The 17,555-nt window shown below is 37.2% G+C and overlaps 1 protein-coding gene across 1 annotated transcript in view; it reads right to left on the bottom strand.

Moving 5' to 3' along the window:
* Positions 1-17,555, bottom strand: part of ASTN2 (astrotactin 2) — a 1,113,071-nt gene that overhangs the window by 703,350 nt on the left and 392,166 nt on the right. The window contains exon 6 of the mRNA XM_031949426.1: positions 7,494-7,640. Within this exon, the coding sequence (XP_031805286.1) occupies positions 7,494-7,640 (147 nt within the window). The remainder of the gene's footprint in view (positions 1-7,493; positions 7,641-17,555) is intronic.

The raw sequence follows: 17,555 nt of genomic DNA on the forward strand, positions 1-17,555 counted from the left end.
CATTTCCTTCTCCAGCTCATTTTAATGAAGAAACAGCACTCATTTTGTATTTATTTACAGATTATTTCTTCCCTTAGATTGTGAACTCCTTGAGAGCAGGCCTGCCTTTTGCTTTTTATTGCATTCCCCAGAGACTTAATGATGTTTTTGGTTGATGGATTTATTTTAGTTCTCAAACAACCCTGGGTGCTAATAATAAGCACTGTTACTGTTCCCGTTTTGTAATGAGGAAACCCAGACAAACAGAAGTTAGGTGTGACCTTGCTCAGTCACACATCAGGATTTGAATTCAGGTCTTTTTTTCTGCAAGTACCACCAAGTTTAGCATGAGCAAGGGTTTGACTTGACCCACCAATGCGATTGAATTTCTTCACATGTAAAGGAGGGATGCTCACAACTATCTTACCTATTTCACAGTATTGTTGTGAGGTTTCTGTGAGAAAATTTATTTTTATAATTATACTATAAACATGTAAGTTATTTTTATTAAATGTCATAGACCAGGCTGGATACTCCCTAACATGGTGACATTGGCCCAGTGACACTTTTATGCTTATTACTTAGTTCAGTCCGACACATACTTATTAAACTCAGAGTCAGAGGTTTGAATTTTACCTATGTTACTTTACAACCTTGCACAAGGTAACTTATGCAACCTCAGTTTCTTCATCAATAAGATGAAAGACTCAGGGGACTAGAACATCGCTTAGGTTCTTTCTGGTTCCAGATTGTACAGTTATTTGCAGTATCTTCCCTTCTCTTTTATTTTTTTCTTGGTGTGGGTGTCAACTACCCTAAAATAGGGAGGAGTGGGGAAATAAGCCTAATTCCTCTGAAATAGCAGCACGAAAGGGGGTAGCTTTTCTAACTCTGAGTCATTTTACCTCCCTGAGCCCCCTCCCCACTCCCTTGCCACACTCTCCTTAAGCCCCTGAAAGCCAAGATGGCAGAGTGCTCACAACAGCAGGATGGAATTATTAACAAGAGGAAATTAAGCTCTCCCACCCCTCACAGCCTTCCACCCCCGGTTCCTGGGAACATATTTCTGGACGCGATCTGCTATCAAAACAGAGAAATTAGTCTCCAATTTTGGACGTCAAACTCAGTTATACCCTTTTGTTAAGGAGCGAAATTAGTAACAATTCATCCTGGGATGGAGCCAAGTCGGCATCTCAGCATAAAGTGTCATTAAAAATTCCAACCCAACTAGATGTGGAGCTGGCCTTAAATGCTTGAGAATATTTTGCTGGCGGAGCATTTTTCTCTGCTCTTTTTAACCTGGGGATTGGTTGTTATTTAAGGAAGCAATGGCTTGAAGCAGTTTTCCTTCTGCAGTCTAGGGGGCCAGGAGCCCCTAATGAAAAGGTTTTAGGAAAACTGATACCACTTCAGTGGTTTCTGCCCGCCTCTGGCACCCACTCCTGGGTGTCATTGAACATGTTGCCCATTAAGTAAACGGGGGAGAAGAGGAGGGGAAAAAGTTTTCACAGTTTATAATTATATTTCCAGTTTCATTACTGATCTCATTTTAATTCCAACAGAAACCTTTCCTCCCCTTCTCCCCACACTCTCACGTGTGCATAGTCATTAAGTGTAGGTTGGAGTTCATCCTATTTTCCCTGATTTCAGCATATTAATCTGGTTTATTGGTATTTCATTGCCACCTCCCCTGGGTGTTCTGGATCTCAGTTTAATTTATATTTTTCCTTCTTTCCAGCACTCTGGGACCAAAGTCATTTCATTTTCACACTGATGCACTATGTTGCATTCAGTAGAACTCTCTCATCTTTGGGGAGATAGGCAGAAATCTTGGAGTATAGTAGCCCACAGCTTGGAGAAGCTGTGATTGGAGATTGCACCAAGGCATCATCAATAGAGAGCCAGCTTTGTTCAAGTGTTCTATTGGATTAAAACTATCTGTGCGATGCTACTCAAGTCCCTTAGCTTTTCAGTATTGCCCCATATTCTCTAAGCCTATAAACTGAAGAATAGATGTTGATTTATATAGATCAAGTGGCTTTCTTTAGTCAGGAGTTCCTGATAAAACCATAGAAATAGACAAAAGAAAAAAAAATCAGGGACAGATTACAGATCATGACATTTCAAATCATAATGGAGCTTTGTAGATAATCTAACACTATCCTCTCATTTTTCAGAGATAGTTGAGGTCCAGAGATGGTAAATGGTGGTTTTAAGATCAGAGGGATGATTTGAATTCAGTGTTCTTTCTACTATACTATGTTATGTCCACTTGATATATCTCCTTTCATCCATATATTCATTCAATAAACTGTTCATCTAACAAACATTGATTGAGCCTGCATTGTTAACTTACTTTGTGACCTTAGGCAAAGCTGAATATTTTGAACAAGATTACTGTGTTAGATCAGAATGGGACTAGGAAATCCTTGAGTTTCCTTCAAATTGTGAGTAATTTTCTCTCTTTGGACCTCAGTTTCCCAGTTATAAAATGGAAGCATTCTTTGTTTCCTAAATACTTTATGATTCTGGTAGATTACAATTCCTGAAAAATTAGGACTACGTTGACTTCATCTTCTCACTGTAATACCCAGTACAGTACATTGTACTCAGTGTTTAATAAATGCTAGTTATTTATATAAATTGAATCCTGTCTAAATCAGAAACTAGGAATGAAAAATATTCTCCACTCCAATGGAATCTGGTGTTAAGGGCTATGGCAGAAAAAAACAATCTGCATACTATACAATAATACAAAGCCATATCATATTGAAGAAGGGACCCCAAAACTCTAAAACTCCTTGAAGGAGAAAATCTTCAACTCTGCCTCAGTGAGGGACCCTGCCCGAAGGAAACAAGACAGTTTCATTCTGTTATCTAGGTGGGGTTAGTTCAGTCCTGAGTAAAAGAATTCCAACCCTATTGAATTAAAGAAAATCATTCAATTCTCAAATTCCAGCTCAAGCTGAAACCCAGTTTGTAGATGAGCCCACTTGGGCTGTCCCAGCTCCCACTAAGACCCAATATAATAGCTTCCTTCAAGGAAGGTCCTTTGCAGATGGACCTTGGTAGCTCACTCAGCTGCCAAGATTTTCTGTCTACTGAGAACTGCATTCTCAGTGCAAAACTCCATTTTCCAACACATCTGTCACTATAGAAGTCAGTCTCTTGGTAAACTGATTTCTATCTAACAATAAACTTTAATTTTGCAACTAATAATTCGGGAATGAGTAAATTCTTTCATTCCTAAAACCTGTGGCCGATTGAAAGGGGATTCTTAATAACTCTCTTATAGCCACTATCCTCTAGAGCACTCAAACAGCATCAATATAAGTTTTAAAAAATCAAGACAAAGTATTATTGGAGTTAAGAGGTAGGAGAGACCAATTCAGGTATGTTGTGATCAGGAAAAGTTCCTTGGAGACAATGTCATTTGAGCTGGTTTTGAATGCTACTAAATAATAGAATACGAATGACCGGAGATTAGAGAAAAGACTTTCAAGTACAGTCAGTCATGTGAACAGGCGGGCCAAGGAGGGAGATTCATGAGGTCTATTTCTAACAATGAATGGTTCAGAGGTAACCATGAATCTCCAAACATTTCCAGTAAAAATAATAGTGCTTTGCAACTTCCCACCAAAGCAATTCTTGAATACTTCCTTTAAAAATAGACAAAAATATTCACATTATGAAATTCTTAAAGCTCCAGAGCTAAAATTTGTACTCCTTAACTCCTTGGCCTGGGAAAAGTAGATGATAGAAAATCACAGAATCTTCACACTGGAAGGGACTTTAGAGGCCATTAAATTTAAACTTTTCCTAGACAGGAATCTTTTCTCTTACTACTCTAAGAGATAGTAATCCAGTAGTGGCTTGAAGATTTTCAGCAAGAAGGAAGACATCACTTCCCAAAGCACCTCATTCCATTTCTTTGCTAGCTCTCACTTTTTGATCATTTTTCCTAGTGTCAAGCCTCTGTGAAGCTTCTACATATAATTCTGAGTCCTGCCCTGTGGGCCAAGAAGACCACATCTATTCAATCCCTCTTTCCTATGACAGCTTCTCAAAGACTTGAAAAGTATTGCTGCCCTTAAGTCTTCTTTTCTCTATACTTAACATCTGCAGTTCTTTTCATTTGCTCTTCTAATCCATCATTCTGGCCACATCCCCATCACCAAGCCCCCTCCAAAGCACATACCTTGCTGACAAGAAAGTTAGATGCAACTTGTCAACATTCTTCAATACTCTATTTCATGACATCCCTCCATGAATCCTGCATCCTGGTTAAAATAGAGTTTCATTTCCTCCTTCCTTTCTTCATTCATCCATCCAACATGAAACCCACAGAGTCATAGTATAGGAGGAGTAGAGAGGGAAGAATTTAAATCAGAGGCACTGAATTATAGATTTAAAGCGAAAGGAAACATGGAGATGATCTCATTTGAACATTTCATTTTCTAAATGATCTTAGGATCATAGATTTAAAACTGAAAAGAGACATTGAGTCCAACCTCTTTGATTATGATGGGGAAATAAGCACATAGATATTAAATAACCTGCCCTGTATGATATGGCAAGTGCCTGAGGTGGGATTTAAAACCAGGTCTTCCTCATTCTAAATCCACTATACTTGCTGCCTCCTAATGAGGTATTTGTAAACTAGGCATCTATCAAGGAACAACATTGAGAAGGAGCTCTGTAACTCCAAATTGCTGCTGTAGAATGTGCTTTGGTGAATTCTTCCTCATCCAAAGTCACAGACCAAATTGGAGGAGGGAAAATATTTAGATTTAGAACTTGAACTCAGCTCTTCTGTTCTAGGTCAGTGCTCTTTTCCCTCATCTAAGAAGCCGCTGTTAATTCAAGATCCTTGAGAACAGGAATGGTTTCATTGTTTGAATTTCTATATCCAGCATTTAGCACTAAACTTATGAGGAACTAAATAAATGCTTGCTGATTGATTGGATATCTGGACTCTTAAGGTACTTGGAATATGTGGATGGGATGGAGGATATTCACCCAGAGTCAAATGACATGAATTCACTGGCATCTGTGACAAGATCTTGGGCAAGGAAAGGGGAGGAGAGTGCATGCACAGGCAGGGAGAGGTGTGGTGGAGTAGAAGGGAAGGATGGCCAAAAAATTGGACAGGGGCTGCCATCATCTGTATTTATTGTTATTGCCAACTTGGCTCCAGAAGAGTGTTGTGTCTTACTGACCTTTTCTATGTACTGAGCAGTACGTATCAAGTGCAACTTTTCACTAACATGAGGACAAATTTCATTTTCTTCCTGCAGATGAGACCCATTATTCAGTCAGCTCCAATTCCTCAGCTCAATGGCATTGGCCTTCCTGTCTGTTGCTTGAAGCTGCCTAGGTGTATTCTGTCTTTCCCAAATCAGATTAAATCTAAGCTTTTTGGGAGGTGGTTTAGTGGAGGGTTGGAAGAGGGGTGAAAGAAGGATCCAAATGCCATGGCCACAGTCTCAGGAGGGCAACTAGAGTTGGGGAAGGACAGTGTCAGACACTGTGCTAAGCACTTTACAAATATTATCTCATTTAATCTCCACAACAACCTTGAGAGGAAAGTGTTATTATTATCTCCATTTTTCAGTTGAAGTAACAGGCAGACAAAGGTTAAGTCACTTGCTAGTAGATATCAGAGACAGAATTTGAACTCAAACCTTCCTGACTTTCAGTCCAGACTCTCTCTTTTAGGTCACCTTTTTGTTTCCTGGGACTTAAATGACTCCTTCTGACTTTAGAAAGCTATGATTCTCCTAGCTGAATTAACAATATACTCCTTCCACTTGCTATATAAAACTTCTGACTGTGTCTGATCCACTGGCTTATACTTTTGCTCTGACTTTCTCAAACCCTGATCTACCTTCTTAGTTTGAGATTCCTGCTTGGCTTGACCTCCAGTGTTTCCACAAGCTGTGAAAAGCATTTTCTGGTTACCTAGTACAACTTCTGCTCCTTTGTCATTTCTGAGACACCATGACAGTACTATGGCATTGTAATCATTATTTATTTCTATCTGCAAAAAACTAATTGGGTGCTTTGAAAGCAGCCAATGAGAGAACCAGACTGGATGCTCTCTAAGCTACCTTCTCATTTTAAATCCCAGGGGACCTATGAATTTCAGAGAAATCAGTATTAAAATATATCCTTAATAATGCACTGGTGCTAATGGGAACAAAGCAGCTGATGGGAAATGTGTGGGGGTAGTATTTGGAATGCTATTTTAGAAACAAACGCATTTTAAAAATATATACATTTTAAAGGAAATGCAATCTGATTCCTTTCAAGTCCTTTCAGGAAATCCTATCTAGATTAACAACTGGTTTGCCCAACTCAAGTCTCTAAGGGATCTGCTTCATTGAATACATAAGCATGATTAGCAAATAGAATTCCCTTTTTGCATTTGCAAATAGAACCTTTAAAATTGCTTTAAAACTATTCATAAGTAGTTTAACAATTACTCCTGTAATCTTGTTTCCAGTATTTGTTTCTTTATCAAAATCTTTCTGGTAATACAGAATACAAAATGTGCTCCAAGTCAGCAATTTCTTTATCTTCCAATAAGAGAATTTAATATTCAAAATCTTTCTTAAATGGAACATTCTTGGGTCCTTCAGATCATACAGATTTATACCTGGAAAGTGTCTTAGAGATAAGCTAGTCCAGGAGTTCTTTACCTTTTCTGTGTTCTGACCTATTTTGGAAGTGTCACAAAACCTTTGGACTGCACAAAATACTGTTTTTAAATTCATAGGATTGCAAAGGAAATCAACTATATTGCAATACAATTTCCAAAATGCAAAAACAAAACAAAAGACAAATTTGTAAGAACCATAGATATATTTCAATCTCCTCATTTAGCAGATGAGGAACCTGAAGTCTCTTAATAGATTAAGTGATGGCCAAAAATTTGACCCAGGCTCTTAAGGTAATATGGAATAAAGAGTATAAAAAGCAAAATCAAACCACCATAACTATCACGATTTCAATGGGATTAGAGTAAGAAGAAGTGAGTTCAAATTATCTCTGTGATACTTGTACAATGGAAAAACTACATGTACAATAAATGAGCCTCACTGTATTCTGAAGAAAGCATTTTATAAATCTTAAAACATGATTAAAAGAAGAACTAATAATATTCAAATTAAGGTCCTTCCTAGCTCTGACATTCTTTGTTCTTATATTCTAAGCTCTAAAGTTACTTTAAACTCAGACATTTCATGTCCTGTGGCCTAATATTCTATTTTTTCTAAAGTCTGCAGCTCTGATGTTCTACAATTCTAATCACACATTCTCAATGAATGACTTTGCATTAAGGAGACTTTGATGTCTCAGAATCAATTAAGGCAGTTCCTTTTTTTTTTTTTCCACCCTGAATTGAAATCTCAAGATTGGGTCACACATGAAAAACACTTAACTACTCCTAGCTGAAAGGTGTTATGGGGCTTCAGAAAAATGTGGCTGCCTTAAGTACTGTTTTTGACTCTTACCATCTGCGATGAAGTGCTCTGGCACATGGAGCGTCACTTTCACAGTCAAGGGGCAGGACAACTGATTCCCACACACCATGGCCAGGACACAGGAGCTCACTGCAATCAGTGTGAGGGCTGTCTTGTTCACAGGGCTTTTCAGAAGACCTGAAAACCATCAAACATGATTAAATCATATGCAATGATCTACTAAGGCAGAAATGACAGTGGGGATAATTTGAAATTTTCTTTTTTTAGATATTTAAAAAATTAATATGCAACAAATGCTAAACTAGCTTCTGAGTTTTTTATAACTTTAAATACATGGGCATGTCAATACTTCTAGAATATTTTGGCTTTGATGTTTATTTGCCAACAAAGCTACACCCACAACATAACCTTCTAATTTGCTCTAAAAAAGAAATGCTTAATAGGAATACCAGAGTATCAAAATACAGATTATAGTAGAACTCATAGTTCATTAATGAATATATTAATCTGTTTAAGTTGAATTGCATGTTCCCTGGACCATCAGGTATATTTTTAGCTCAACAACGTATAAATGTTTTGAAATTTTCAATAGTGATGTTAAAACTTAGAAAAAAATCATGGACCTTTAGTTTAAGCCAGAAAATTTGTCATAAAATCATTGGATTTAGAGTTGGAAAGGATATTAAAGATGAAAATCTCCTATTCTTCAGAAGAGGAACTTGATGTCCAGACATAAGTATCTTCATCAACGTCATAGAGGATAAACAGAAGAGCTGGGATTCAAACCCAAACTTTTTGATTATAATTCAAAGGCTCTTTTACTTATAATCTCCAGTTTCTCAAATCTTCCGTTGAAATGGCTTTTATTATGTCAATAGCCAAATATTTATTAACTGCCTCCTGTGTATTAAGACACATAGCAACAACATGAAGATGACTCCTATGTTCCAAGAACTGGCACTTCCATCATGTAGTCACATAAGCCTAGAGTTCCATCTGCTTCTGTGTAGAATGAGTCTCCCTACCCCCCTCTTCCTTTTAGATAGGCTTTTATCAGGAGTAGGAAGAGATGTTCTGGGTGAATGGGATATTGAACTCCATTAGTGTCTGTGTCAGACACAAATGGATGTCATTCTGCAACATCATGAGATGCATTTGGCTCTGACTTACCTTCTTGAGGGCACTTTCTGCAATCCTGGAAAGACTCTAAAGTTTGAAGTTCTGTTTTTCTTTTTAATCTCTTCTCTATGACATGGTAGCTTTATCTACACATCTATCTTAGCTTCACAGAACAGAATAAATCCGATAGACATTTATTAAGCATCTACTATTTGGAAGGGTTTGTGCTATGTGTTATAGGAAATTTAAATATGAATAAGACATGGTCCCTTTCCTTAAGAAGGTTTAATTGGTTATTGGAGCAGCAGAATCATATATACATAAATAACAGTATAATTAAATAATAATGATAACAGTTAACATTTACACAGCACTTACTATGTGCTAGGTACTGGGCTGAGCACTTTATAATTATCTCATTTGATTCTTACAACAATACTGGGAGGTGGGTGCCCCTAATTAAGTACTGTAAGTGTATGAAGCCAGTACAAAGTGCTGGAGAATTTTCCCCCACTTCTACCAGAAGAAATAAAGCAAAATTTCTTAGAGAAAATGGGATTTGAACTGGGTCTTGAAGCATGGGTAGAATCTTAATAGGTAGATATATGCATTGAAAGGCCTTTTATGTATAAGGATAGAGAATAAGGAAACAGGAATAGGAAAGGTAATGAAGTACTTGGGAAATGGAATGAATACTATTTTGATTATTGAAAATCAGAATTCAGGTATCCTGTTACATACAGTAAAATCAAAACTGGATCTGGAATAAAGAAAACTGGATTTAAATTCCAGCTTTGTCCCAAACAAGTTATATGATTTTGGCAAAACAGTTAACTTTATTAGATTCTGATGTTCTCAACTTTAAAATAAGAAGATGGAGTAGAAATCTTAAAAACTATGGATTAGAACCTCCACTTTGGGATAAAACTTAAGCTATATATAAAAACATAAACTGAAGGGCAATTTTGAAATAGTGTTGTTAATAGAGTCATCCATGATGATAAACACATTGTAATGAGAGATCCCTAACTGAAATGAGTAGGGAATGGACTTGTCCCCATCCAGACCAATGATATTTATTTCCCAGAGAGCCGAGAATTGCAGGATCATAGAATGTCAGAGATGAGAGAGACCATAAAGGATCATCTCTTCAACTTCATCATTTTACAAATAAAGAAATGAGTCCTATCGGTGTGCATTGACTCCCTCTCAAAGTCTCCCCCATCCCCAATATTAAGCTAGGATTCAGACCCATGTCTTTTACTTCTCATCTTTATACCCCAGATTTCCCAAACTTCCCAATTGGTAGATATAAGGTAAGGGCAAAAGACCAAAGATCTGGCTGCACCATCTTTTTCCTCCAGCACAAAAAGCTAAAGCAGCAGGGGTTCTCAGAAATACCTAGTCCAACTAGTATTTATGAAGTAACTAACTACTCTGTGTAAAGCACTGAGGTAAGTACTGGAATACAAAAAAACCCATCAGTCTTTGCATAGCTGTTTATGAGCTGTCTCCACTAAAAATGAAAAGGCAGATGCAGAAAAGAAAGAAAAAGGGATTTTTTTAAATGTACAATTTATCCATCACCTGCCTTAAGGAAATCCAATTTCCCATGGTTTATCCCTAAAGAAAGGAAGCAGAAAAACATAAAGAGGTCTAGTCTAGAACACATAGTGAACAGATGCCCAGGGAGCAGCTAATCGGTCCTATAAAGTAACCAAGGCAACGGCACCTGGCTGTGACCTCACTGTGGGAATGGGCATAGGCAAAACCAGCCCAACACACAGCTTCTTGCCTCAGGGAACAGGCCAGCATGCTCAATCCTCAGCGGGTACTATGCTGAGACCTAGAAACAAATGCCTCTGATGATCTTTGTTTTCCAGGCTTAAAAAGAGGCCCCAGGACACTCTCAGCAGCCGCCAGTCAGTTGATAAATAAACATTTATTAAACACCTACTATGTTCCAGGCACTGTGCTAAGGATTGGAGATTTAAAGAAAAGTAAAAAACAATCTTTTCTCTGGAGGAGTTCACAGTTTAACGGGTGAGACAAATTACAAACAACTGTGTACAAACAAGCCATATAAAGAATAAATTATATATCATCAATAGAGCAAAGTCCCTAGAATTAAGGGGGATTGAGGAAAGCTTCATATGGACTTTGGAATTTCATCTGAGACGTGAAAGAAGCCAGAGATAGAATAAGGAGGGAGAATTCTCAGCTTGGAGGATAGTCAGTGAAAGTCTTCTTCCAGGAACAACAAGGAGGCCAGTGTGAACTGGATCTCAGATTACATTTGGGCACGTAAAGTATAATAAGAGTAGAAAAGAAGGGGGCTCAGATTATTAAGGACTCTGAATGCCAACTAGAGAATTTTATATTTAATCTCGAGTAACATGGAACCATTGGAGTTCATTGAGTAGGAAGTGATATGAGCAGAGATATGTTGCAGGAAGATCATTTTGTCAGTGGAGGGAAGGATGGATTGGAGCCGTGAGAAAATCTGTGGCAGGAAGATGGACCATTGCAGTAGGCTATTTCAGTAGTCTGGGGGTGAAGTGATAAGGGCGGCATATGTGAGAGAGCAGGAATTATGTTGAAGCTTAGAAACAAATACTGCTGCTGCCCGATGTTCTTGGATTTAAGAAAGATCTTCAAGACTCAGCAGCTACTCAGAAGAGAAAATTCCGAGTTCCCTCAACAGTGATTCCCTGATAGGGAAGAAGACAGAGTTCAGTCTGAGTGGGAGGCAGAAGCTTCATGAAAAATCCCAAATTGCAGGGGAAGCAGAAAGGCTTCCTAATCAAATTCTACAGTAGAGATTTGGTATAAGAAAACCTGAATCTTAGCTCAGCTCCTTGATAACTCTGAGACCCCAGGCAAGCCACCTCCTCTCCAAGGGACTGATTCATCATTTATAAAATGAAGGGGTTGGACTAGAGCACCTCTGTGGCCTCTTCCAGCTATAAATCCAATAATTGTATGATTCTAGTTCCTAAAGCGGGAGAAAGTGAATATTTTTAAGGCCCCCTTTTTCCTTTTTCTTCTCCTTCCCCTCCCCAATTTCTCTCAAAACAGCAAAGAAAGACTGAAAGCATGTTACTTTGGAAATTCGACTAGAAACATTTCTACTTTGTTGAAACACACGTTGCCTATAATTTCAGGTTTGATTGATTCTCCTTCTGGAAATGCCAAGTTGGAAGAACAAAATCAATCACATTTCAGTTGAATTCAGAGCACAATGAATCACATTTTATATTGAGAAAAATCAGGTATCTCCACCATGGGACCCATTCTCATGAGAGTCTTTTCAATAGAAAATTCCCATGTATTAAACCCCTACTGATTGGGTTATTCTAGGTAAAGAGGAAAACACATGTTTATGCACAAATATATATATATATATATATATATATATATATATATATATATATATATTCACAGCCATGGAATGGAAGCCCTGGAAATAACCTTATATAGATCACCAATTATCACACTATAACTGAGGCACAGAGAAAGGAAGTTACTTGCCAAAGGCCACGAAGGGTTCAACAGACAGAATCACAATTAGAACTCAGATCGCCAGACTCCAAATCCATTGTTTATTCCACTATACGTGATGTGTCTTTAGCCCAGATTTGACACTGTTAAAGATAATTCTGAGCAGGGATTTGAATGATGCTGAATCCCTAAGAGGAAGTTTGACATCAATGAAGAAACCCCAGACAGCAACAAGTTCCTTCAATTACTCTTGAAAAAATTCAAGTAATAGGAGACTGGGTAGTATGAGGAAAACAATGTAGTGCTTTCAGATTTTTTCCCCCCATCTGTTTCCTAACAAAAATAAATACAAAAACAAAATCATATTTTTAATATCATATTATTCTGGTGCTGTCATGTAAATCAAGGGAACACCACCATTTTGGCTTCTAATTCCTATAGTGAGAGAAAGTGAATATTTTCAAGGCCCCCTTGCCTTGATCTCTAGTAGCTGTATATTTCTTGCCCCTATATTATCACCTGCTGAGTTTATGATCTTGTTTCATCCCTGGTAATGGCTGTGAGTGCCATGTGAATGGAGATTTAAAGATTGTGGGTAGGGAGTCAATGGTGAGAGAGGGAGAGGAGAAACATTTCAAGCCCAAATCAATACCACTACCTTCCTTTCAAGAAGCCTTCCCAATACTCTGTGTAAGTCACAAATTCTCATTCGAACCTTCCACAGAATTCTGATGAACTTAAGCAATGAGACACAGTATTCTCTGTGTTTATGTCTCTCGACTGTTTAGACTGAAGAGCAAGGGATGTGTCTTACCAAACTTTACATATCCCACAGCACCTAGCACAAGACTCTGCATAGAAGTGTTCAATAGATATTGTGGAAGGGGAAAATAAGTGAACCAATAGTTGTTTCAAGAGTAGCTTTTTTAACTGCCCTGAGTGCCATTGTGATCCGTACACACCTGATGGCAGTTTGTGTGTCTTCATTTCACTGATAATGAAAGCCAGTACACTTCTTATGCATGGAGCTTGCTCCTGGTAGGTGGTTTCTGGTAGAAACTATTCAAATGGCTCAAAAATATTGGGATTTTTATATTCTCTCCTAGAAATTATGGAAGAGTATCTATTTGTGCCAAAGCAATCCTTCAAAGGTATCAAGGAGACTAAATACAACTCAAAGGGGCAGGGATGATAGCCAAAATTATCTCTCAGGAAAGATTATCACATGGGCCATATTCTTTTTTTGTTGTTGTTTTTTCATGACTTCTCATTTACCCATGCTACATTTTCTACTTTTAGATCAGATTTTCTTCTGAGTACTTAGAGTTCTTATTTTATGTTTGACTTCTATAGGCCTTTTTTGTGGTACCCAAATCAGACAAAGGATTATGTCTATATTTTCCCATTCCTTTTCTGATCTTTATACTTTCTTAAGATCCAAAAGATTAGAGTTAGAAAGAATCTGGGAGATTATTTAGTCTAATACCCTTCATTTACAATAGGAAAATGAGGTTCACAGAGATTAAGTACCTTTCCCAAGGTAACACTGGGAGTGAGTAGCAAAGCATAAATTTGAGCCTAGGTTTGTCATTTCAATCTAGTGCTCTTTCTATGGCAACTACAACATCTCTGCTTCATGCCTCATTTCTTAGCAGAACATTAATCAATTATCTTAATCACTTTAATCAGACTTCATATTTGAAGGGTACCCCCAAAGATCCATAATCCAAACCAAGCTGAATAGACATCCCTTCTCTAATATTCCTGAAAGGTAATGATCTAGCTTTTACTTGAAAATGTCAAGTAAAAGTGAATATCCACAGTAGAGTCAGGCAGCCTACTGGAGAGTCCATATTATTAGAAATGGTTATTTCTTATGTTGAACTAAAGTCTGCTTTTGTGATTTCTCCTCATTTAGCTAGTTCTGCAATCAGGAGCCAGATAGAATCATTCTAATTTATCTTCCAGAGGATAGCCCTTCAAAAATTTGAAAGCAGATATCATGTTTTCCTACCACCCATCTAAGTTTTCTTCTTCTCTAGGCTAAAGCAGTCACTGATTCCTTTTACTTGTTTCCACATGAATGATCTCCAGTTCTCTAACCATCTTCATCTTCCTCCTAAAGACATGCCTATACTTTGCCAATCCTTTCCAAAATTATGGTGTCCAATAATACTACAGATGTTGTCCACTGAGAGAAATAAACTATCACCTGTCTTTCCCTGTGTTCTTTGGTATTTTCATAGATATGTAACTTCATGGATGGAGGCTCTCCTTCCAAGGGTACAGGTCACCACTACTCTATGCCTTCTCATTCTATGAAACTCATGTCCATGTATTCCCATAAATTATTTATTGGGATTCCAAGTAACTTGCTAAGAGCCTTCCATTAGAGCTTTCAGCATTATGTAAGTACCAATGAAGTACAGAGGCTCTCTCAGTCATTCCTTCCTCACAATATTTTGATCCCTCTCTGACCTTGATACCTCCTTTGTTAGACATTTCTTTGATGATGTCTTTTATGTAACTTCTGAGCACAAAACCTCTTTTAATAGGACTGAAGATAAGTTTGCTCTTTTGACTGTCACGTCTTCATGGTTATAATAAATACTACTGCCAGAATATTTGAGCTTTTATTAGAATAAACATATCTTTCCCTTGCTCTTAAAGCAGAGGGACATTTTTCTTGTTTTCCAATCCATCGCCTTCTCTTCAGACTACTGACAATTCCACGTAAGCATTTTTCATTGTGTTTAAACATTCATCTGGAGATAAACAGGTTTCCTCTTGAAAGGAAAGAAAAGAAAAAAAGAAAATAGAAGAAGAAATGCTTTATGAAGCATCCTTCACCAAAATCTCTAGTGATCTGTCTTTCTCTCTTTATTCTAAGGTTTACTATTTAAAGGTGTTCTTTTATATAATTCCTGTTTTCTTCTTAATCCTACCAGCCAATTAAGATAATAATTCTAGGCCTAATTTAGATCAATCCAAAGGAATACATTCTAATTATCACAAGTTGAGGGTGATGGTAAGATGTAATGGAAAAATCTCAGGGAGACTTAGGTTTATGACTGCTCAGTCATTAACCTTGACAGCATAGCCTTGCATAAATCCTTTCAACGCATTCTAACAATAATTAAGAAAGTACGGGATGTGGAATAAGAGAACTGAGTTTTAATCTTGGCTCAATTGAATGCTAGTTTTCTTATCTTAGGTTGGTCATTTCTCATCTTTAGACCTTAGTTTTCTGATGCAATTCTGTAAAATATAGATCAATTTCCCAATGTAAGGCATTAACTATTGTCCTGTCTCTTTCTTCACAAGATTTCTCCTTCTAGAAGTACCTGACAAGAAAGAAAACTCCAGCTGGGTTTCTTTACATATGTTTAGGTTAATAAATGAACACCTAATGCCTTCAGCATAACTAGCCCTGATTCTTGTTTCACATGAAAGACCCAGAAATACTCCTAATGACAATTAAGTATAACAGAGAGGGTGAGTGGAATGAACACATAGAAAGTGTTAGAACAACAAATGGAGATGAAAGAACATCTTGTTCAACTTTCTCATTTAACAGACAAGGAAATTGAGTTCCAACCTGGATTAAGTTGCTCACATAAAATCACACAGCTGACAATTGGCACAGCTGAGATTCAAACCCAAACATTTTGGTCTTTGAACTGGAAATCCATGGCTCAACTTGTTGGAGTAATAGTAATCCTGAATAAGTAAAAATATGTAAAGGGATAGAAAAGAGGGTGTATGATGAATACTAGGAAAATTAATAGGGTATTAATAGGTCCAATAAAAGAAACAGTGAAGGCACTTGACTGAGCTTTGAGTATATGGAGAAGATCCATAGGAAAATTTCAATTAACTTTAATAGTAAACAAAGGCCATTGACTTAGATTAAGACAATAGAAATCTAGGTGAGGCATAGAAAAAACAACAACAACAACAAAAAAAAACCAGAACATTGCTCATTAGGGTGGTGAGGGTGGGAACTGGACCTGTGATTTCATTGATATAAAAATCTCCTTGATAAAGGAGCTGTATCTATGAATACAGGTTGGAAACTGCTATACAATAAATGATAATTACCTATAGTGCTGAGAGAATAAGTAACTTAATTTGTCCAACATCATAAAGCCAATATATGTCAGAAATGAGATTCGGACCCAAGTCTTCCCAACTCTTATTTTATCTTTCTATCCACTACACCAAAGCACCTTTCTAAGAAAATTAATACTGAAATATGTAACATAGGAAAGTTACAGATTTTTCAGTAGGGATATGTTCAAAAGGAGAAGAGATCAACCATTTGTCCTGATTGCTTAACACATTTATTTGTCAGGCTAGAACCCAAATTGGGTGATTTTTTTAGGTCATCAAAACTTAAGCTTACCAAGTTCGAATCCATAGCATACAGCATAGGTCAGGGCACATCTAGAATACATTTTTTATAATAGCTTTTTATTTTTCAAAATTTATGCAAAGACAATTTTCAGCATTCATCCTTGTAAAACCTTGTGTTCTATATTTTTCTCCCTCCTTGCTCTCCTTCCCCCTGCCCTAGACAGCAAGTAATCCAATATAAATTAAATATGTGCAATAGAATACTCCTTTCACTTCTGAGCATCACAATATAAAAAGGGCATTAGTTGGAAAGTGTCCAGAGAAAGGAAATTAGTTAATATACTCCTCAGATATATATTTGGGAAAGGGATATAGCTTAGCTATATAGGCAACTTCATATTTTGTACATATTTTGTATTTATATATGTCTACATGTTGTTTCTGCCAATAGAATGTAATTTCCTTGAAGGAAGACCTTGTTTTGTTTTGTCTTTGTATTTCTGAGACCAAGCACAGTGCCAGGCACAGACTAGGTACTTATGAAGGCATGTTGAATTGAATTGAATTGTATCATGAAGATTATTCAAGCACCTGAAGATTAATTGAGATATTTCCCTGACCTAAGAGATGATCAAGGCCTTCAAGTATTAACACTTATCATATGGAAGCTGAACTAGATTTGCTCTGTTGTAGAACACAAAATAATAGATTAGAGTTAAAAAGAAAGAAATTTACTCTTGTATGAGGAAAAACTTAGTTACAAGTATCCACATTGAAATGAACTGTTCCCAGAAATTATGGGTGCTCCTCTTTGGAGATCTTTAGGAAATGGCTGGATGACCACTTGTTGGATATGTTGTTGAGGCAAATGATTTCTCAGGCATAGTTTGAAATAGATGGACACTGAAATGTCTTTCGAATTTAAAAATTTTGCGTTTCTTGTTTCCTCTTTTCCACAAGGATTTTTACAAAAGAGAGGAAGGATCCTTCCCAGGAGGGCACAAGCTAGGTCCTTAGAGCAATGTCACACAAGAAAACCCTGTGAAGCATCATTGCAGCTGAGATGCAGGGGAAATTTCTACAATGGTTCCCCAAGTAACTGTAACTCAGACACCA

The sequence above is a fragment of the Sarcophilus harrisii genome, chromosome 2 (genome assembly GCF_902635505.1).
Source record: "Sarcophilus harrisii chromosome 2, mSarHar1.11, whole genome shotgun sequence".
NCBI lineage: Eukaryota > Metazoa > Chordata > Mammalia > Dasyuromorphia > Dasyuridae > Sarcophilus > Sarcophilus harrisii.